Here is a 23,594-nt window from a genome sequence, read left to right as displayed (position 1 = left end):
GAGAATCACTCACACTCAGAAAAGAAAATGTACAAGTACAAAAAAATTGTGGTGCCATAAGCTTGCCCTTTAATCATTTCTCCACTAATATAAACACACTTCGTTCAAAATCAATTAGGACTTGCGGGTCATAGCTAAGGTTCTGGGTTAAGGTGGGGTGAAATTTGGGTAAGAGTGACTTGACGTCTCCCTACGCATTTTCGAACACGCTTCTTTCACCTAATCCGTCCCTTATTTAGCATTTAAGATTTTTGTGCCTCCTTTTGCCAATGTCGTTATTGTTTCTCTATTCCCCACTTGTGCTTTACGTTACAACCATTATTCACACACTTGCGTTTATTGCTAAACCTACGATTTATGTGTACATTTACACATCTTTCTTTACACAACTATCTACATCGTCTTTTTTTTTTAAGCTACCACCCCCAAACTTATGCGTTTTAGCCTATTGTAGCGTATTCAATTTGCTTAGGGAGATAGGGTGCTACAGAGTGGATATGGTTGTAATGAAAGAAAAGAAAAACAAAGTTACGGCTCAAAAATGGGTTGACTAGGATATCAATGTAATGGGTAGGAGTTTTTAGGTTTAGTGGCGGTCCAAAAAGAGCCTAATATCCTTTTTCAAACAAGTGTAGTTTAGTATTTCGCCTTGAGATACTTTCCGGGCAAGTTCTAGACCACAATTATGCACAAGACTAGAACAATAACCTTTCACACACATGGCACATGGATTACTTTGCTAACTTCTAACTACTTCTCAACCCATCATTTTAGACTTGCAAAACATTTGTGTATCACCAAATGAGTCATGTTAGTGTTATTCCTCCCCTCTGAGTACGTATGCAAGAATTTTAGGAGTGGTGTTATCAAAATACGATGAAAACGAAACAAGAAAAATTTATAAACCGATCAATCATCACTATTATACTTGGCAATGACAAAGTACAAGTGTACAAACTTAAACATGAGCTATCCTAAAACAATAAAAACAAACATATACAATAAAAACAAATATATGCCGCGTGAGCTGTCCTACCCCCAACAAAAGGAATATGCATTATCCCCAATGCATCAAATGTAGTACAAGGGACGAGTAACTCACGATGGACGCGTGGCGTCCGATGGTGTCTGATCGGCAGGGAGGACCTCCAACGGAGGTATGATCAATGGAAGCATGGCAGTGTCACCCTCCTGCCCTGGTGTTAGTATCTCAGGCCCCACAGGCGGGGGCAACGGTGTGTCAGCTGGAGGAGCGGTGGATGAACTAGACTCACCCGCCCTCGGGGGTCGAGATGCCCCCCTGGGTTTCCTGCTTGCCTCAAGGGACTGCTGCATCGCCATAAACGTATCAATCTCATTCTCAGCGATACCAGCAGCCCGGGCGGAAGTACGTGCCTTCTCAACAGCTGGGCCAACCTCCAGCTCCTCATCAAACTCTTCATCACTTTCTTCCTCCTCTTCTTCTTCAGTGTCTTCTTCAGTGTCTTCTTCCTCCCCAGTGGGCTCCACCACCCCTTTTCCTGAAGGCATAGCAGGCGCTGTGGGCCCAGTGGAGAACAAGGAAGCACCGGAAGGTAGAATGGGTGCACTCAGCTCAATGTCGGGGACCTGTAATACTCGAATGTCCTCTTTGACTTTAGCGAGGTCCGCCCGAATGGTCGGAAGGCCACCTACACTGCCCCCCTCAATCTGCTCCAGCCGACGATCAATGTAGCGAACATGCTCCTTAATTTTGTCCTGCTCCGCCTTAATTTCTGTGATCGCCTGAGTGTAGGGTGCCATGGCTGCCTCAATTTCCTCTTTCAAAAAATTGGGAAGCCTCTCAACCAACCAATTAACTTTTGCATCTGCTGCCCGGAGTACTCGCATACCCTCAGTAGACACTCCACGGGCTGCTGTGGTGGATGGCGGAATTGTGTCAGTGGGAACTGTAGTGGAAGAACTTGGAGGGTCAGACCTCGGTACTGGAGGGGCAGTGGAGGGAGCTGTCTCCTCATTATCAGTGGCCAAGTCTTCGGGCTCAAGAATATGAGCATCAAGTGTTGTTCCCGAAGCTCTGGGCTCTGTGCTCACTCGCTTTCGCTTCCTAGTCCCCGGTTCTAATTTTGTGTAATCTATCATTTGATCAGCCGGTAAATTCCTGTCCACCCGAGGAATATCACGAACCTCTTTCCGGCGGCATAGTGTAGTGATCAAACAAGGAAATGGGAGCGATGTGTTCTTTTGAGTGGACCTATTCTTGATCTCGTCTCGGATAATTACCCTCACATCGACAAGGTACCCGAACATCAGTGAAGCAATGAGAATACACTTTGCAATAGGTATGTCAGTGCTATGCTTGGAAGGACTCACCCGCGATGATACTAAGGATAACTAAAACTTGGCTTCGCGGTTGAAAGTGTTCTTCTCAATCGGGACAGATGGATCCAGCCATGGTGGAGTCCCTGAGGCAATCACTGAAGCTACCCACTCGCGTTGCTCCTCCGGGTTTTCCATCTTCAATTCATATTCAGAACTAACCGGAGGCCAACCTTCAACAGGGTCTGTTTCGCTGCGTTGCTCATAGAGTATTGATGTTATGGTATCTGTAGCACAATCAATCTCCTTCCCCCGAACCGGAACCCAACAGAGGCGCTCCAAGTTTTTCTTTGGTGTGCGGCGCGTCCTCTTTGCGTTCAATGTAGCCGCATAAGCTGCATAGAATTCCATTACCAGGGCCGGGCAGTATTCAGAAGGCTGCATGAAATAGGTCCATCTCAAGGCCTCAAGCTTGCGAATGATGCCTGGGCATTGATCTTGCAGCCCCTGTAGAGTGACCCTTTTCTCGACAATGAGGCCCCGGACTGGATTCCCATCAGACTTAATTGTATTCCAAGTCTTATACAGCTCCCTGGATCCAGGCACGGTGAATCGTTTCTCCATTGCCTCTCTTCGCTGACCTCTAGTGACGGCATCTTCGGGCTCAGGGGAGGAAGCTCTATGTGTCCCCTCTTCAGACTGGGGGACGGGATCAGCCGGTGCCTTTTCTTTTCTCCTAGAGGTGGAGGTTTGTCGTGTTGCTCGTCTTCCTCCACTTTGAGGTTGATTTGATTGAACCATCCTGCACAACATACAAACAATATACCCATTATTTATGGTGTTCGTTTAGCAACAATAAAAAGGTATATATAAGGAGAACAAAAACAAAACATCGAAGGATGGCACCACGCGCGAAGCATAACATGCGAGTCGCATGTGTGACCTGCGACTCGCTGATGCTGTCGCGGATGATGCCAGTGAACATGTTCTTCACTGTCAACACCTGCGACATAAGGTGCGATTCGCATGTCAAACATGCGAATCGCGAATTATGCTCGCAGGTGAGACAGTTAAAAATTCTTTTCAATTACTCACACACACCTATGTTCGATGATTGCTCTTCACAACAGACAATGACACTTTATAATTCAAAAGGCATATGTGCCATGGGTACTCAAGAATTCCCCATTTTGGCGAACGATCATATTTCCGCAACATCCAAATATTCAAAGGGTCATTTAGGCATTTAAGCTTGATGACGCTCTTTGGGCGTAATGTAAGCTTGATGACGCTCTTTGGGCGTATAGAACAGCTTTCAAGACACCCATTGGTACTTCCCCTTATCGGCTGGTATTCGGAAAAGCTTGTCATTTACCTATTGAACTCGAACACAAGGCTTTGTGGGCATTAAAAAAATTAAACATGAATTGGGACGAAGCAACCAATCTGCGGTTGTTTCAAATGAATGAAATGGATGAGTTTCGACATCATGGATGACCCGATTGGTTGCTTCGTCCCAATTCATGTTTAATTTTCTTAATGCCCACAAAGCCTTGTGTTCGAGTTCAATAGGTAAATGACAAGCTTTTCCGAATACCAGCCGATAAGGGGAAGTACCAATGGGTGTCTTGAAAGCTGTTCTATACGCCCAAAGAGCGTCATCAAGCTTAGATGACCAATCAGTTCTGTTTGCATTAACCGTCTTTGCTAAAATGCTCTTAATCTCCCTATTTGAGACTTCAACTTGCCCACTGGTTTGGGGGTGGTAAGGAGTTGCCACCCTGTGCTGCACTCTATACTTCTCTAAGAGATGCGCGAATTTCCTGTTGCAAATGTGAGTGCCACCATCACTAATGATTGCCCGTGGAGTGCCAAACCTCGTGAATATGTTTCTTTTGAGAAATTGGGTGACACTCTTGCCATCATTGTTAGGCAATGCTATAGCTTCAACCCACTTGGACACATAATCAACCGCGACCAGGATGTATCGCATACCACAAGAACTTATAAAAGGGCCCATAAAGTCGATGCCCCATACATCAAACAGTTCAACCTCCATGACAAAATTCATGGGCATTTCGTGCTTCCTCCCAATTGATCCCTGTCGTTGACATTGGTCACAAGATTTCACCATTAAATTAGAATCATGATACATGGTGGGCCAATAATAGCCACATTCAAGTACTTTGGCTGTTGTGCGGTTCCCACTATGATGACCGCCCACGGGGGAGTCATGGCACGCCTTCAAGATGTCCATGGTCTCAGATTCGGCCACACATCGCCGAATGATGTTGTCGGCACAAGTGCGGAATAAATAGGGCTCATCCCAATAGTATTGACGACTATCTCTCGAGAATTTCTTCTTTTGGTAAGCTTTGACATCGTCAGGGATAAGACCTGTCACCAAAAAGTTGGCAATATCTGCATACCAAGGGGCAACCTCACAAGTCACAGCCAAGAGCCTTTCATCCGGGAAAACATCATTTACCTCAAGATTTCCACTTGGTCTCCCAGCTTCCTCAAGTCGAGATAGATGATCCGCAACTTGGTTTTCACAACCCCTTCGATCTTTGACTTCAAAGTCAAACTCTTGCAATAACAAGACCCAACGAATAAACCTTGGTTTGGCATCCTTCTTTGTCATTAAGTATCTCAAAGCCGCATGATCTGTATGAACAACCACTTTAGATCCAAGTAGGCAAGCCCGGAACTTCTCAAACGCATAGACAATGGCTAGAAGTTCTTGCTCGGTGACCGTGTAATTCATTTGAGCTCCATTGAGGGTCTTGCTAGCATAATAAATTGGGTGCATGATTTTGTTGTGCCTTTGCCCAAGCACCGCACCAATAGCAAATCCGCTTGCATCACACATGAGCTCAAACGACATTGACCAATCCGGAGATACAATAATTGGAGTAGATGTGAGCCTTTCCTTCAGCTCATTAAACGCCTTAAGGCATTTCTCATCAAATGCAAACTTAGCTTCTTTTTCGAGGAGCTTACACATCGGGGTGGCGATCTTGGAGAAATCCTTGATGAATCGCCGATAGAAACCGGCATGTCCCAAGAAACTGCGAACCCCCTTTACAGAGATTGGTGGAGGGAGTTTGGCTATTACATCAACTTTTGCTCGATCTACCTCAATGCCCTTTTCGGAGATTTTATGGCCCAAGACAATCCCTTCTGTCACCATGAAATGATATTTCTCCCAATTAAGTACAAGGTTGGTTTCCTCGCATCGCTTCAATACCTTGCCTATATTGGCAAGACACTCATCAAAGGAATCACCAACAATAGAAAAATCATCCATGAAGACTTCCAAGAAATCTTCTACCATATCTGAGAAAATAGACATCATACACCATTGGAAAGTAGTTGGGGCATTACATAAGCCGAAAGGCATGCGGCTAAACGCAAAAGTGCCATAAGGACAGGTGAAAGTGGTCTTTTCCTGGTCCTCTAATGCAATGCTGATTTGATTGTATCCCGAGTACCCATCCAAAAAGCAGTAATACGCTCTTCCAGTTAGCCGATCAAGCATTTGATCAATAAAAGGCATAGGGAAGTGGTTTTTACACGTTGCGGTGTTCAGCTTTCGGTAGTCCATACACACTCTTCATCCGGTAACTGTCCTTGTAGGAATCAACTCATTCTTGGAGTTAGGAACAACGGTAATGCCTCCCTTCTTTGGCACACATTGTACCGGACTAACCCATGGACTGTTTGCAATTGGGTATACAACACCCTCATCTAACCATTTGATTATCTCTTTCTTGACCACTTCTTGCATAGGAGGGTTTAGCCTCCTTTGATGCTCAACACTGGATGAACTATCCTCTTCAACTCAATTCTATGTTCGCAAATACCCGAGGGAATTCCCCTAATATCTGCAATATTCCACCCGATGGATCTGCGATACACCCGCAATACTTCAAGCACCTTTTGAGTTTGATCCTCATTCAGCAAAGATGAAAGAATAACGGGTAAAGTATTATCTGGGCAAAGAAAAGCATACTTCAAATGAGAAGGAAGTAGCTTGAGCTCAAGTTTTGGAGGCTCAATAATCGAAGGCTTGGCTGGAGGAGTGGTTCTCTTATCAAGATCGAGAGATAATTTCTTCGGCTCATAAGAATACGAACCCCGGCCAATGAGAGAATTAACTGTTTCGATATATCCCATCATGTCATCCGCCTCAAAGTTCACCAAAATAGCTGAAAGTGCCTCATCGAAGTGCTTCTCTTCTAGCTGATGCTCCACCGCTTCGTCTATCTCATCGAATGAATCGATGACAGAAATGCTTTCATAAGCACTAGGCAACTTTAAGCCTTTGCTAGCTTGGAAGGTTACTTCTTCATCATTGACTCAGAATTTTATTTCATTCCTTTCCGAGTCCATTAAGGCTCTTCCGGTAGCAAGAAATGGCCTTCCCAAAATAATTGGGACTTCTTTGTCAACCGCACAATCAAGGATGACAAAATCTGCCGGTAATAAGAATTTCCCCACTCTAACAAGGATATCATCAACAACCCCCACCGGTCTTTTGATTGTTCTGTCGGCCATTTGGAGACGTATGCTTGTTGGTTTAGGTGTTCCCAACCCGGATTGCTTATATATGGCTAGTGGCATTAAATTAATACTAGCTCCATTGTCACATAAACCACGGGCAAAATTATGATGACCGATGGTGCATGGGATCGTGAAAGCTCCAGGATCTCCCTTCTTCTCAACATTTGATGACAAAATAATAGAACTCACACGGTGGGTGACTCCCACCGTATCATGCTTGACTGCCCTTTTCTTTGTCAACAAATCTTTCAAGTATTTGGCAAATCCTGGCATCTCCTGGAATGCGTCTAGGAATGGAACATTCATTGACAACCCCTTCAATTGGTCGTAGAATCGTTGGCACTTGGCATCCTCCGTTCTTTTCATCAATCTTTGTGGGAACGGAGGAGGAGACTTATAAGTTTGAGTCAAGGGTTTGATTGCCCCCGTGACCTTACTCTTTTGAAAGCTTTCTCCGGTGGCTTTTTCAACACTTGGCTCCTCATCACCCTTTTGAACACTAGGGTGTGCTTCCTTATAATTTTCCACATCAATAGGCACTTCAAATGGTGCCTTTATTTATTCCTCGACCTCTTCTTCAATAATCTCATCAATAGTCGGCTCGACACTGATAGGTTCAACCACTTTCTGTTTCACCGCATCAAGGATCTTTCCGCTTCTAGTGGAAATAGCTTTGCATGATGAAATGTGATCGCCTCCACTACTCCTTGGGTTCGGAACTGTGTCGCTAGGAAGGCCCCCTCTTTGAGGTGGGTGTTGCTCACGAGAGAGATCTCTCATTTGTGACTCAAGTTTATGAATCGAAGCGGTGTGAGAGCCTACCACTTCGGTCAAATTTTCCATCTTCTTGTCACTCTTTTGCTGGTTGCCCAATATCTTTTCAAGCATAGATTCCATCCGAGAGGTTCCTTGATCATTGGAAGGATTTTCTCGCCAATTCTGAGAGTTAGACGTACGGCCCTTTGGTGGAACATAGGCATTGGAATTCCGATTACCATAGTTGTTGTTGTAATCCCTTCTTTCCGAACCACCATATTCATTTCTACCATATTGATTGCTTTGTTGTTGTGTTCTCCATGGCTTTTGGTAACCCCCTTGATTGTGATCAATATAATTTGCATCCTCGCGTTGTGGCTGCCCCTCTAGATAAGCTTCCTCCGAGACTTGGTACATTCTTGGAGTATGAGGTGGCATTTCTTCGACAACATTCACACTCTTAGCCTCTTTCTCCGTAAGCCTCTTTGATAATAAATCCACGGTGGTTTGCAATTGTGCGAAAGCATGATCTCGCTCATGATTTTCTTTGGCCACCGCGGCAATAGAGGGACTACCATAAGACAGGATTTCACTATCACTAGAATGCCAAGCTTGGTTGTGGGTAGTAAGCTTGTCGAGCAACCTGGTGATGTTGACAAATGATTTATCCATGAAGCATCCCCCAGCTGCAGTGTTGACAGCAATTTGATTCATGGTATCTAACCCCTTGTAGAATTTCTCGGCGAGGATAGCATCCGGAAATCCATGAGTCGGAGATTGAGTTAGATAATATTTGAAACGCTCCCATGCTGCATATAATTGTTCCCCCGGAAGTTGTTTGAACTCAAAGAACTTGTCCCTAAGCTCAGCCTTTTTGCTTGGTGGAAACGACTTTTTCAAGAATATATTGGCTAACTCGTTCCAGGTATGAATAGTATTACTGGGGAGCTTTTCATACCATTCTCTTGCTTGACCAGCCAAGGAATATTTGAAAACCCGTAACCGCAGTGCATCAACAGGAATAACACCTTGAGATTGTTGAGAACATACATGCATGAAATTCTTCAGGTGTCGAAGTGGACAGTCCTCCGAAGAATTTCGGAAATAGCCTTCAAGTTTCAATAGCTGATAGATAGAACTATCAATTTTGAAATTAGCAGTTCCCGTTCTAGGAGGAACTACAGCAGAAGCGTAATCAGCTTCGTCGATGAATTCCGCAAATACATTCTCATCCTCCTCTTCTTCTGGTGCAGGATGGTTCACTTGGATCCCCCCTTGGTTTCCTTGATTGCGATTATGTCTTCCTGCCATGTTCACCTGGTTCACTAAAACAGCAAACAAGGTGTGATGGAATAGAAAAAGTTTTAAAGAAGAGTACACAACAATTAGTAATTTCTAAACCGTATTCCCCGGCAACGGCGCCAAAATTTGATACGCTCAAATTACACCTATTAATGGCGTAAAGCGGACGTTGTCAAATATAGTAACCCAACAAGGTTGGGGTCGAATCCCACAGGGAATATGGAGAGAAAAGAGTACTAATCGTATGCGATACCAGTCTTTTTTTAGCTATAGTAACAATTCAACTTTAAATTTACTTTTTTTAGCTATAGTAAAATAATTTTTAGGCATACACATATTATTTTAGATCACAAATTTCAAAAAAATAAATTATCTCTTAAACTTTTCAGTTAAACATCCTCGTATAAAATGTGATGGTGGAGTATCTTTTGGTTGGAGGCTTAAAAAGACAACCAAATTGTGTCAATGGAGACGTAATCAAGCGTGCAGAAGTCCACATGAAATTCGGGACCTTGAATATGTTCGTGCTGTGATCATACTGTGATGATTAAGTTGGCATTTTGTCAGATTCTACTTTGTCATGATAATGTCTTGATATTGAAGAATTTTCATGTCGCTCTCCATGAATTGAATGATGATAAAGTGGATGCAAATGGCCAAATAATTATTAGCTGAACAAATTCGTTAAGCAGGCGTTTGATTATGTAATATGAAATCATGAATTCATATTATGATTTCAAATCAGTGTTTATTTATATAATTTGCATAAAATTTTAATTTCAACTTCATATTAAGATTTTAAATTCAAAATTCTCTAAAAAGGTATTCCCCCGTCCCATAATAAGTGTCACCTTAGTAAAAAATACGCATATTAAGAAATTAATCATGCAATGTAAATTTTACTAAACTACCCCTATATAATAAAAATAAATTACTTTTCCCTTTTGATTAGAGCATGCATGAAAACCAAGCCTTTTGACATTGGGACTCCAATAATATCAAGTTTCTATGTGCTTTTTTTTTTCTTGAATACATAAATTTATCAGTTTTTGTCTAAGGGCAAAATTAGAAAAAACTTGTCAATATATGCATTGATTTCCTAAGGTGACACTTATTATGGAACAAAAAAAATTGGCTAAAGTGACACTTATTGTGGGACGGAGGGAGTATGATTTAGGATTCCAAATCATGATTTCAAAATTTTAAATGTAAAATTTGACTCATAAATTTGTATTTTGTAAAATAAAATTTATAAGTTGGTAAATATATTTACCAATCATGTTTAACAACTCATGGTCAATTATAAAGAGTAGTTATACTACACACGTTTAACTTTTCTTTTTATTAAACTAAAGTTAGATCAATAGATGTTGTATTTTTTATAAAAGTCTTCTAGCAACGTATTAACTTTATTATAAGCTATGATTTGTTCATTTGGTAAGATTGTATAAGAATTGTAAGTTTTGATGGTTTTTTATAACTAGTGAAATTTTTATGTTTATGAGAAAAAATACAACTTAAGAAATTCAAATTGCATGTCCAAATAAAGCTTCAACTTCAAATCATCCTGATTTCAAATCATGTCCAAACTAGTCTTACCAACATAATAAACTCATCAGGATTCTCTTCTGGGCTCCCATTGCAAAAGCTCTCATTAGGATTTCTCTTTTGGACTCCCATTGCAAAAGCTCACTTGTCTGCATACCCTTACCAAACACCAACTTGCAGTTTCTCACCTTATTAGCAGCAGAGTCAGAATTCTAATAAGGATTTTTTTTTTTTAAAATGCAAATTTGCTACACTTAGAAGTTTCCTTATATTAAAGGGATCTAATTAATAGTATTATAATATATAGGGAATTTTTTTTTACCCTACTTATATTATACATATAATTGTCCCGCAAAGATCGGTAATTCAATTAGTTCCGCCACTACGTAACTAGATCCTGCTCTAAAAGAAAATGGGGGGAAAAAACAAGAAAAGTTATGAAAGAAGGTTTGGAAAATAAGTCATATTTCCCTATCATGATAGTTCCTTGCATTTTACTGAAAACCTGTCGGTATTAATTGATGGTATTGGTTCTGCAACTACCGGTTGTTAAATGGAACACAGTGGTACTTATAGACTAGTACCTAATGCAATGGTCCAAGATTTAGAGCCTGTTTGGATAGGCTTATGCTTATAAGCTGCAAACAGCTTATAAGTTAAAAAAAAATTGGGTAATCTAATTTATTTATTTTTAGCTTATAAGTTGCTTTAGATAAATTAAGTCAAATGGGTCTAATTATATTTTTGATTTTAAGGACAAAATGACTTTAAGCTGGCCAGTCAAACACTCAAAAAAACTGAAAACAGCTTATAAGCAACTTATAAGTCAATCCAAATGGGCTCTTACTTATTTTATCCAACTTTCAGCTTATTACATCAAAATAAAAATAAAAACATAACTCGGCTTTTCTTCTACTCCATATTAGTACAAAAATAACTTTTTATATAACCCTTCGGACTGTTAAGGAGTATCTTTGTCTTGGACGTACTAACCTTCGGATTCTCTTTTGGTTCCTCTGCTTCTGTAGATCTGAGGCCTCTTTTAGCTGACATGGAGTAATACCTAATACCTTATAAATGATCAAAAAATTATTGTGTTATAACGTTTTATAAATCTTTCATAATATTACTGCCTCCGTCTTAATTTATGTGGCACCTTTCGATTTTCGAGATCCAAATAAGTTTTTCTTTGATCGTAATTCTTTCATTCTTTTGAATTGTCAATTAGTGTGACTTATAATATCGATTTTCAAGATTCAAACAAGTTTTTCTTTGACTATAATTCTTTCAATCTTTTGAATTGTCAATTATTGCGACTTATAATACTTTTTACGTAGTTTTTAAATATGTAAATTTTATCTCAATAAATAATTATAGATTTCATGTCCATAATTCACAATTAAATTGTTTAACTTTCGAAATGCGAGTCGTGTCACATAAATTGAGACAGAGGGATTAGTACTTTTTAAAAGCGTACATACACGAATATTGTCAACAATATTACAAATCATCATGTTATTCACAAATTATCTTTAATTAAACTGTACTCACTGCATATAACTTAAATCTTTTACGATAATATATTCATGGCAGTCTCACAAATAAGCGTAAAGGATCGGCTAAGCTGTAAGGACCATTCAATTGTACGGATTTTGTTTGTAGAGCCACACACTTCATCGCATTTAAAGATTGTAATTTTTTGAAGTCGTACATTAATTGTGCAGGTAAACGAAGTAGTAAAGCCTAAAGAGATTGCAACGTACCTTGCCACAGTAGCAAGCAGTGAAGTTAGGATTTTTACAGAGAAGATTAAAAATTACTCCCTCCAGGTCAAAAAAAAATATTTATTTAGCTTTTTTTTCTTGAGTAAAAAAAAGTATTCACTTATTAAATCAAAAACAATTAACTTTATCTTTCCAGATTTGCTCCTATTAAGTGTTATGTGATCAAATCTCAATTCCTATTTAATTAGGGGTAGTTTAGTCAATTTACATATTATTTTTTTGAAGTGCGTAGTTTCTTAAGGGGTGTGCAAATGGCTAAGTGAACTCCTTTTGTGATCGGGAGGGAGTATAAAGGGGTAAACACGCGAAGAAGCCAAGGAGATTCAACACCTCAAAATATTTGTCGTCCTTACTAAAAATATTTGTCGTTTTATTTATCGAAGATAAAATTAAGTAGTTTTTTTTTCGTTTTACCCTTGTATTAATTACATCAATGGGCGATTTTGTAAGTTCACATACCAATATTGAAGAGGTTTTATCAACAATAGAGTAAATATTTATTGAAGAGAGAGAATGTGATGAAATATATTAAGAGAGTAAAATAGTTAAGGTGCTATCTTTATCAATATTTTTTTAATGAGCGTGTAAATGAAAAATGTGATAAACATTTTGAGATGAAGGGAGTAATTCTTAACCCTTACTGAATAACTTTTTAAATTTTTCAATAAATCCTCTTGCCCCTTACTGAATCCGCCTAAGAGGTTAAGGCAGTACTGTTAAGAACATGATTTTTTTAATAAATATTTTTGCCCTTTTAGTTGATACGACGTGATTGTACGATTTTAACCTTTTACCTTCATTTTGTGCTCTTTATTGTAATCTTTTCTCCAATTGCCAGAATAGCATTATTATTTAGCCCACTAGATTAGTGCCTCCCGATTGGCTGTCACAAAATAAATATGTACAATAAAAAAATGCCCCTCTGTTTAATGTCTTGAATATTATCATTGTATTCTGAATCTATAAAGATTACTCTGGCCTTTAGTTTTCTTGAAAATTAATTGCAAAGATAATTTGAGCTTTTCAATGAGAGAAGAGTTATAAACATGTACCTTGAGTGTTTTTTTTTTTTTGTACATTGAACTTTTGATTTATGTAAATTTTCATGAGTTGTTGAGGTTCCACATCTAATTAGAAAAAGATGCCAAAAGGCAGCATGTGCTGTGCCATGTGAAAGTGATGCTACAAAACAAAACACAAATGGAAGATTCCACACCCCCCGCCCGCCCCAAGAGTCCGGAACTAAAATGCCCCCAAAAAAACATTTTGAATCAAAATATCTCAATAAAAAAAAAATTATCAAAGTATTCATAGCGCAGTATTTTACTGTGCTATAGCACTAACGGAGACGGAGCCGTTAAGTGCTATAGCGCAGTATTGTACTGCGTTATAGACAAAAATTATTTTTTTTGGATACTTCTATAATGCAGTAAAATACTGCGTTATAGAAGTACCAAAAAAAAAAAAATTTCTTTCTATAACGCAGTAAATACTGCGTTATAGAAGTACCAATTTTTTTTTTTTGTATAACGTAGTAAAATATTGCGTTATATAAACAGTACAAAAAAAAAAATTGGCCAACTTTATTTTTTGCAACACTTAGTGTTTTTTTCATACTTTGACCAATGATTAGTCGTGTGTCAAGACTCCGAAACGTCAATATTTTATATAGAACCTGATATTTCTTTTCTACGTACAATAATGTAGGTCCAATACATCAAGGATACGTAGACGTTCGGATCGTCATTTTAGGGGTTGAAAAGGTGCCCGAAGTAAGTTTTGTTTGAAAAACCTTAGTGTTTTTTCCATACTTTGACCAATGATTAGTCGTGTGTCAAGACTCCGAATCGTCAATATTTTATATAGAACCTGATATTTTTTTTCTACGTACAATAATGTAGGCCCAATACATCAAGGATACGTAGACATTCGGATCTTCATTTTAGGGGTTGAAAAGGTGCCCGAAGTAAGTTTTGTTTGAAAAAACTTAGTGTTTTTTCCATACTTTGACCAATGATTAGTCGTGTGTCAAGACTCCGAAACGTCAATATTTTATATAGAACCTGATATTTTTTTTCTGCGTACAATAATGTAGGCCCAATACATCAAGGATACGTAGACGTTCGGATCGTCATTTTAGGGGTTGAAAAGGTGCCCGAAGTAAGTTTTGTTTGAAAAAACTTAGTGTTTTTTCCATACTTTGACCAATGATTAGTCGTGTGTCAAGACTCCGAAACGTCAATATTTTATATAGAACCTGATATTTTTTTTCTGCGTACAATAATGTAGGCCCAATACATCAAGGATACGTAGACGTTCGGATCGTCATTTTAGGGGTTGAAAAGGTGCCCGAAGTAAGTTTTGTTTGAAAAAACTTAGTGTTTTTTCCATACTTTGACCAATGATTAGTCGTGTGTCAAGACTCCGAAACGTCAATATTTTATACAGAACCTGATATTTTTTTCTGCGTACAATAATGTAGGTCCAATACATCAAGGATACGTAGACGTTCGGATCGTCATTTTAGGGGTTGAAAAGGTGCCTGAAGTAAGTTTTGTTTGAAAAAACTTAGTGTTTTTTTCATACTTTGACCAATGATTAGTCGTGTGTCAAGACTCCGAAACGTCAATATTTTATTTGAAACCTGATATTTTTTTCTGCGTACAATAATGTAGGCTCAATACATCAAGGATACGTAGACGTTCGGATGGTCATTTTAGAGGTTGAAAAGGTACCCGAAGTAACTTTTGTTTGGAAACTTTACGGTGTTTTATTTTTTAAGATTTTGATTTAAGCGTGTTATTTTTTAATCAAGACATAACTTTATTTTGAATATAAATATAATTCTAAAAAATATAGGGACAAAAACTAGTTGTAAAGTCGTCAAACTTTAGATGGTCATAACTTTGCGCTCGGACGTCCGTTTTACGCGTTTTTTTTTTTTGAACTTGCGTATTTTTTCGAGATCTATGCGGACAAACTGCCACAAGGCAGTTTGGCCGAGCCGATTTTTAAACAAACGCCTTTTATCCCATTCAATTTCGATTTTCCCCCAAATTGGCATGAAATTTTCAGTTTTATTTACTTATAAGATGGTGATACGCAATAAATTTCAATGTAAAAATCTCAGGGTAATGTAGCTATGAATGTCAATTTCACTTCTACGGTTTTAATTTTTGAAAATAAAGCTGACTAATTTTCTCGACACATAAAGTTGACTAAACTAACCTTACAGTCAAACACTAAGTTTTATCAAACAAAACTTACTTCGGGCACCTTTTCAACCCCTAAAATGACGATCCGAACGTCTACGCATCCTTGATGTATTGGGCCTACATTATTGTACGTAGAAAAAAATATCAGGTTCTATATAAAATATTGACGTTTCGGAGTCTTGACACACGACTAATCATTGGTCAAAGTATGGAAAAAACACTAAGTTTTTTCAAACAAAACTTACTTCGGGCACCTTTTCAACCCCTAAAATGACGATCCGAACGTTTACGTATCCTTGATGTATTGAGCCTACATTATTGTACGCAGAAAAAAATATCAGGTTCTATATAGAATATTGACGTTTCGGAATCTTAACACACGACTAATTATTGGTCAAAGTATGAAAAATAACACTAAGTGTTGCAAAAAATAAAGTTGGCCAATTTTTTTTTTTTGTACTGTTTATATAACGCAGTATTTTACTGCGTTATAAAAACAAATTGGTACTTCTATAACGCAGTATTTTACTGCGTTATAGAAAGAAAAAAAAATTGGTACTTCTATAATGCAGTATTTTACTGCGTTATAGAAGTACCAAAAAAAATATTTTTTTTCTATAACGCAGTAAAATACTGCACTATAGCACTTAACGGCTCCGTCTCCGTTAGTGCTATAGCGCAGCATTTTACTGCGCTATGGGTACTTTGGTAACTTTTTTTTTTGTTGGGATATTTTGGTTCAAAATGTTTTTTTGGGGGACATTTTGGTTCCGGACTTCCCGCCCCAACCCCAATCAGTCTTATTCTTATTTTACTTTACATAAGAAAAAAGCTCACCCAAAATAGTAATATATTCATTTTTAAATGATCAAATTTTTCATAGTCATTTTTGTTATCATTACTATAGTTATTTGCTTATTGCTTTCCACTTCCCATAATCATTCATAGCAAGACCAATAGCATATACCACTAATATACTAGCATATGTGTGACTAAAAACAATAGCATTAATCAAAAAGCACTATTTAATGTATATGCTTGTATAACGCGCTTAAGTATTATTTCGCGGTAGAAATAATGTGGTACATTTATTTTTTTGAGTTTTCAGTTGGTGATACTTCAATTATGTGATATTCCTTCCTTTTTATTTTGGACAAATCTCTCTAATCCCTTCTATTAGAATTATGTGATATATTTGGTTCAATGTGCTACATTATAATCCATTTCATCATATTTAATCATTATCAAGTCGTACCTCTAAAATATTACACTAAGTGATAATAAGCAACATTTTAGATAAAGTCAGGAAAAATATACATTTGACTCTTGAAAAACAGAAAGTATTAGAAATGATTAAATGTCGTAGAGGATTAATTTCTTCAATATGTGCCCAATATAATTTTGTTTTTTCTCTCAATTTTTTACTATAAGTTCCTACTATTAATATTTTTATTTTCTCCTACTTTCAAGAGAGAACAAAACAAGGAAGGGAAACAGGTAATCAGAGGGTTGGGATCTAGTCCAGTACTATTTGGTCAAGTATTGTTCAATGGCTATCCAAGATCATGCCACATTATCATAATACAATCTGATGGCTCCAATTTATGTGTATTAAAATGCAAAAAGTAATTAACTGTTGTACTTCCTTTCTACTCTATTACCTTCAAATCAAAGATAATCCACTATTGCATCTTCTTCCTTTAGAAACCAGTAAGATTGCCTGGTCATGGAGAAGAATATTAAAGAGGTTGGTGGGATTGTTGTGCTCACGACTTAGTAGGTGTTTGGCCATAAGAATTATTCACTTTATTCCGGATTTTGTTTTTCACTTTTCCCACTTTTCAGCGTTTGGCCATAAGAATTCCGAATACAACCTGAAGTTGTATTCCGGAATATCAAAAACTCAAAAAAAATATTTTTAAAATTTTTTACTTTTTTCACTTTTTTACAACTACATTTCACCAAAAACTACAATTTCAAAAACTATAGTCAAACACAACTCCAACTCCGACTTCAACTCCAAAATTCCAAAAAAAGTGAATTTTTTTTGTTGGTTTTTATGGACAAACGGGGCCTTAGTCTGTGTTATCAGTAGCCTTGATTTTTTTTTTTTTTTTTTGAAGTTAATATTCTGATTTACTAGTAAGGAATGTGTCCTTGAGATTATTAAGAAGAAAAGAGATCGAAGAGGGACTGTCATTGTTTTCTTTCATCTATTCCAGCAAGCTAAATTGCATAATTTATTGTTTGTAAGAAAGTCACTAGTCATAATTTATAATCTCTCCAGTTAACTATGACATTTCGAATACGACATTACTCATTTCAGATCATTATGTGTTATTAAGAAAGATGAAGTGTTGACAAAGAATGAGATGATAGCTGAAAATGATATGGAAAGATGAAATCGTGAAGGAGGCGAAATAGAAAAGAACAACAGTTAATTACTTTTTGTATGTCATTACAGATAAATTGGAGCCATCAGTATTATGATGATGTGGCATGACCTTAGATAGCCATTGAACAATACTTGATCAAATAGTACTGGACTGGGTCCCAAACCGTAATCAGACAATGTACAGGACTGGTGAATTTTTTAATGTTATGATGTTCAGAGTTTGAGACAGGGATCAGAACAGACATACTATCATTGTTGGAGAATAAAGAATGGGCTATTTGTAAAAGCCAGCTGTGTAGTTCCCTAATCTTTGCTGTTGAATTTATTATTTAATGAAACATCCATATTGTTTGTTTCATATAATATAATTTAGTAACAATAATAATCTGCCTCCTCGAATCATGTTCACAGGGATTTATTTATGCACGAATAGTAGTACATGATTACGAAATTAACCCCGTCAAATTAATCACTTCTCATCACCTTTAAAATAAATTTATGATATTTTTCATGTATTATGAAATATTGTAACTTTCAATTGATAAATTTATCTGCTTCCAACTAAATTATTAATCCATGTAGTCAATGTGACAGACATTTTCTTTCATTTCTTAAATTTCGTGTCAAGTCAAATTAGAATAATTTTTTTGAGACGAAGGGAGTATATGAAATTGCTTGTATCACATTTTATAAATTATTCTTTCCAAAAAGACTTGTACTGCCAATTAAGTTGTCAACGAGACTTACTGGCTACCTTGTTGATGGTACGTAGCCTGTTTAGGCCACATGTAGAAGGTGCTCAAACTGTCGGTGACGAGGTGTATGGCTAGAGTCGGACATTGTAGATCCAGTTTGTGATGTCTGTTGACTCCTTCCGGTGGTAACCAAATATCTTAATTATTCCCGAGGACTGCCCGCTAAACTATGTACTCATTTTAGTCCTAATTAGTGGCTCAAGATCATGATGATTTGGAATTAAAATTTTATTTGGATATGTAATTTAAATTTCTGAAGTTGTATTTTTTTGTGAAAAATCATCAAAACTTTCTCAATTATTATACAATCTTATTAACTGTGCAAGTCATAGTTCATAACAAAATTAATACGCTACAAGAAATCCTTTCTAAATAATACAACATGAATTGATCAAACTTTAGTTCAATAAAATGGAAAATTGAATATGAGTTGTAGTGTAACTACTCTTTAATATAATTTTCCCACATAGTGGTAAGAGCAAATTTGTTAGGTATATACTACCAACTTGTAGATCTTTTAATATTTGATATAAATGGTTGGCAAATATATTTACCAGCTTATGAATCTATTTTTATAAAATATAAATTTATGGGTCAACTTTTACATTTAAAAAAAATGAAATCCCAAATTATGATTTTTTGGCATTTCATGAGATGAAATCACATGTCCAAACGTCTACTTAGTCAATTGGGTTGTAGTTTCAGTTTGACTGTGTTGGTTTGCCTAAATTTAGATCAAACAATAATTTAATTTTTAGGAGATTAATTCTCAATGCTTTATTGAGTTTCTTTGAAATATTCTGTTTAATATAACTTTCAATCAACTAGGCTAGGGACGTTCACTCAATGGATATAACAGGTTGGATGTCAATGACGTCACATCCGATTTAGGGACGTGATAAGTTGTTATTAGAGCCTATATTTGCTATCCTAGAGAGAGTTATGAGTCACATCTTGTACAATACTTCTTATGAGTGTGTAGAGCGTGACGTATATAATTAGGAGGTTGTGGAGAATATGTTAGGACAAATTCCCGTCTTTGTTCCATATATCGTGCGTCAGAGCTAAATTATTTAGATTTCTAACAGTCTGTTATGTCTTTCGTTTTAGAACACAATGGTTAGAACAAGATCAAATTTCTTCTTTGTTGCCAATAATTACTAGTTGCCAAGTTGCTAACTAATACGAAGCAACACAAATGGTGTCAGCTGCACGACCAGTAGTACCCTTACAGCTAGAGGTCATGTTAAGAGAGGTTGGATGTCAATTAAGTCTCATCTCAGTTTAGAGGCATGATAAAAGTCATTAATTTTCCCTTAATGAAAGGAAAAGAGAATTGGAACCACAAATTAAGTAGGCATTTGGACATGCGATTTGAAATCATGAGATGAAATCAACGTTTGGACATGCATTTCTTCTTATGGTTTCAAACTATGGTTTGAAATCCCAAATCATCCAAAAAGGCATGATTCGGATTTTCAAACCATGGTTTCAAAAGTTTTAAGTCCCCGTTTGGACATGGTTTGAAACCATGGTTTGAAGACCATGTTTAGACATGCAATTTGAATATTTTAAGTTATATTTTTTCTTATAGACATAAAATTCCCATCAAATTGTGAAAACTATCAAAACATTCTCAATTCTTATACAATCTTACCAAATGAGTAAGTGATAGTTCATAACAAAATTAGTACACTACTAGAAGACCTTTCAAAAAAATACAATATCAATTAATCAAACTTTAGTTCAATAAAAACGAAAATTTAACATGAATAGTAATGTAACTACTCTTTAATATAATTCTCCCACATAAATTAAAGGTTGATAGACATAAATAAAGGTTGGTGGAAGTTAATGAGATTGGTAAATGATTGATGGGGTAATTGTTAAAAATATCTACCAACTTATGGGTCTTTTTTTACAAAATATAAACTTATGAGTTAAATTTTATATTTAAAAAAGTTGAAATCATTGTTTCAAACCCCAAATCATGCCTTTTTGGATGATTTTGGGTTTGAAACCATGAGTGAAGACGCATATCCAAACGCTGGTTTGGGGTCATGGTTTCAAACCATGATTTGAAAACGCATGGCCAAACGCCTACTAAATATAAACACCTATAAGTTTATATTTTGTACAAAAAAGAAAATTAAAAAAAATCATAATTTGGTAGATATTTTTAACAATTACTCCCACCAATCATTTACCAATCTTTATTTATATCTACCATGTGAGAGGATTATATTAAAAAATAGTTACATTACTATTCATGTTAAATTTTCTTTTCTATTGAACTGAATTTTGATCAATTAATGTTGTATATTTTAGAAAAGCCTTCTAGTAGCGTATCAATTTTGTTACGAACTATGATTTGCTCATTTGGTAAGATTGTATGAGAATTGAAAATATTTTGATAGTTTTCAAAACTTATGGGTTTTTATGTTTATAAGAAAAAATTTAACTTAAGAAATTTAAATTGTATGTTCAAACATAATTTTAAATCATGGTTAGTTTCAAATCATTTCCAAATAGCTCCCAAGTGAAAAAGGGCTTAATTATGGTGCAAGTACATTTAACAACAGAAAGTGGAGTGATTGGGTCATTCATGTCAGTATTTCATTGTCCTTTTGAATGAGGATGATTCTAAAGTGTATACTGAGAAGATACTCTTTAGCAAGATCACGTTTATCAACACCATATTTTTCCATCAGCAGATGGAACCTTTAATAAAGTTAAAATATACATATGGATCTGCTTATAATAGTGCAATCAATTAATAGAGGAAGAAAAATAAATAAAGTGAATGATAAAAGGCAAGAGGTAGGATGATCTATGATTTAATGTACAACCTAGAGTAGTGCATCATCACTTTATAATAGTGTATCATCACTTTATAATAGTGTATCATCACTTTATTCATTCTTTTCCTTGCAGGCTCCAACTCAAAACTTCACATCAAACGTACATCCTTGTCTAGAAAAGGCCATGGCAATTTTTATTGATTCTTATTAACGAATATACTTCTTTCATAATAAAGAATTTCTGATTCTTCTTTAATAAATATATTCAATGAGGATTCCTAAGTTATTCCCACATTCTTTTTGTAATTTTTTGTTATTGAAAATGACTGCATTGATACCATGAATCGAAGAACAACTAGTAGCTATAATAGCGGGATCTAGTAATAGTACAAAAAAAAAAAAAAAAACACTTAAATTCGAAGAAACATTGATTGATTCAAGGGCTTACTTGATGTTAAGCTTTAGAGCATGTTTGGATGAGTTTATGCTTATAAGCTGCAAATAGCTTATAAATTAAAAAAAATAAGTTGGGTAGTCTAACTTTTTTTTTTTGGCTTATAAGCTGAAAACAGCTTATAAGCTGCTTTAGATAAGCTAAGTTAAATGGGCCCAATTATTTTTTTGAGCTTATTTTAAGCACAAAATGACTTTAAGCTGGCCAGTCAAACACTAAAAAAAACTGAAAACAGCTTATAAGCAACTTATAAGCCAATCCAAACGGGCTCTTACACTTAGTTTGAGTCCATATAAAACAGTAGTTGTGTACTAGGAAAAAAATATTTAAAGGTAAATAAATCACAAGATAAAGTCAGCTGTTGTTTATAACCAAAAAAAAAAAACAATAACAACGACAATAATAATAATAACAATAAAAACAACTACAGTAGTAATAATAATACTCCATAATGACAGTCAACAACGACAATAACAATAAAAATAATAAGAAAGACAATAATAAAGTAATAATAAGAACAACATAAACAATAAAGATAACAATAACGATAACAATAATAATAAATAATAATAGTAATGGAGAATAATATAATACTAATGAATTATTGCAGTAATTGGTATAATCTGAAAAAACAGTCCAACAAATGAAAGTAACCGTCGATCGTCTTCTTTTGCTTCATAAATGGTCAATTTCTTTGAGAAAATATTTCACCACAATGACATGTATAAATTAATAAAGTGTACCATTTGAAAGAGCAATATGAAAGTGATAATACTAGCAGAAACTTCGAGAGAATTGTTTGTCTATACTTTGTTGACTTTTTGACTCCTCGTGAATTATTTTAATTCTATAAAAAAAAAAATGAAGAAACAGAAAACTGTGGTGTTTGGCTAATCAACAACCTAGGTGGTGATAGCTATGTTAATTATAGGAAAATGGGCGTTCCTAACACCTTTTGAAAGGGAAAGAAAATGCTTTTTCAGCTATATTTTCACAAATAATGTGCTTTGTCCCTTTCTCCGTGTTTATATGTCAAATCAAAATACATAACAAGTGCTTTTATATAATTTTATGATTTAACCGACATTAATGCATTTTAATTTTAATATTTGTTTAATTATGATATATTGATCTGAAATTGGAAATTGGAAATTGAGTTAGTAAAATTGAATTGTTTGTACATAGTTTAAAAAGGAACTACAGTTTTTGTCCTACTATTCTCCAATATGTATTTTTAGTATTTAATCGCAGTTTTTTTTTTTTTTTATTGTCATCTTTACTTTATTGAATTGTGTACATGGTACCCCAATTTTTTACAGACATGCAGAAAAAGAAATGATATAGAGGATATTTTAAAAATTAATTTATGAACGACAACGAGTTTTCAATCCTCAAAGGCTAATCAAAGGATTAAGTTCAAGACACGTTACTTTTCTAGGAAATTGAGATTAGGAAAATACTTATTTTACTTCACAAATAAGATTTATTTGTTCTATAATAAGGGGTGTATATCCACTAAAATAATTATTTATTAGAATAAAAATAAAGGCATTTAACATACTCAATTGAGATAAAAGGGGAAGGGGGTGTCAAAGTAGGGGAAGATATTTGACTTTTGAATTAATATTCGAGGAAGAAAATGATAAGAAACACCCAATTTTTCAAGCTCTTAATACGAGTAAACGGTCCTTTTCGACCGAGATAAAATATCTCACTGACG

General features: G+C 35.9%; 1 protein-coding gene and 1 non-coding gene across 2 annotated transcripts; one reads left to right on the top strand and one right to left on the bottom strand.

Moving 5' to 3' along the window:
- Positions 1-1,098: 1,098 nt before the first annotated feature.
- LOC132628822 (actin cytoskeleton-regulatory complex protein pan-1-like) lies at positions 1,099-2,289 on the bottom strand. The gene has a single exon (XM_060344585.1). It carries the CDS (start codon positions 2,287-2,289, stop codon positions 1,099-1,101), a length of 1,191 nt encoding a protein of 396 aa, XP_060200568.1.
- Positions 2,290-8,380: 6,091 nt separating this feature from the next.
- LOC132629524 (small nucleolar RNA R71) lies at positions 8,381-8,487 on the top strand. Its single transcript, XR_009578295.1, has one exon. It is a non-coding gene; the product is annotated as a small nucleolar RNA R71 (small nucleolar RNA).
- Positions 8,488-23,594: the final 15,107 nt, after the last annotated feature.

This window comes from Lycium barbarum, chromosome 2 (assembly GCF_019175385.1).
Source record: "Lycium barbarum isolate Lr01 chromosome 2, ASM1917538v2, whole genome shotgun sequence".
Classification (NCBI taxonomy): domain Eukaryota; kingdom Viridiplantae; phylum Streptophyta; class Magnoliopsida; order Solanales; family Solanaceae; genus Lycium; species Lycium barbarum.
Note: the sequence above shows the minus strand (reverse complement) of the source record. Positions and strands in the feature narration are given on the sequence as shown.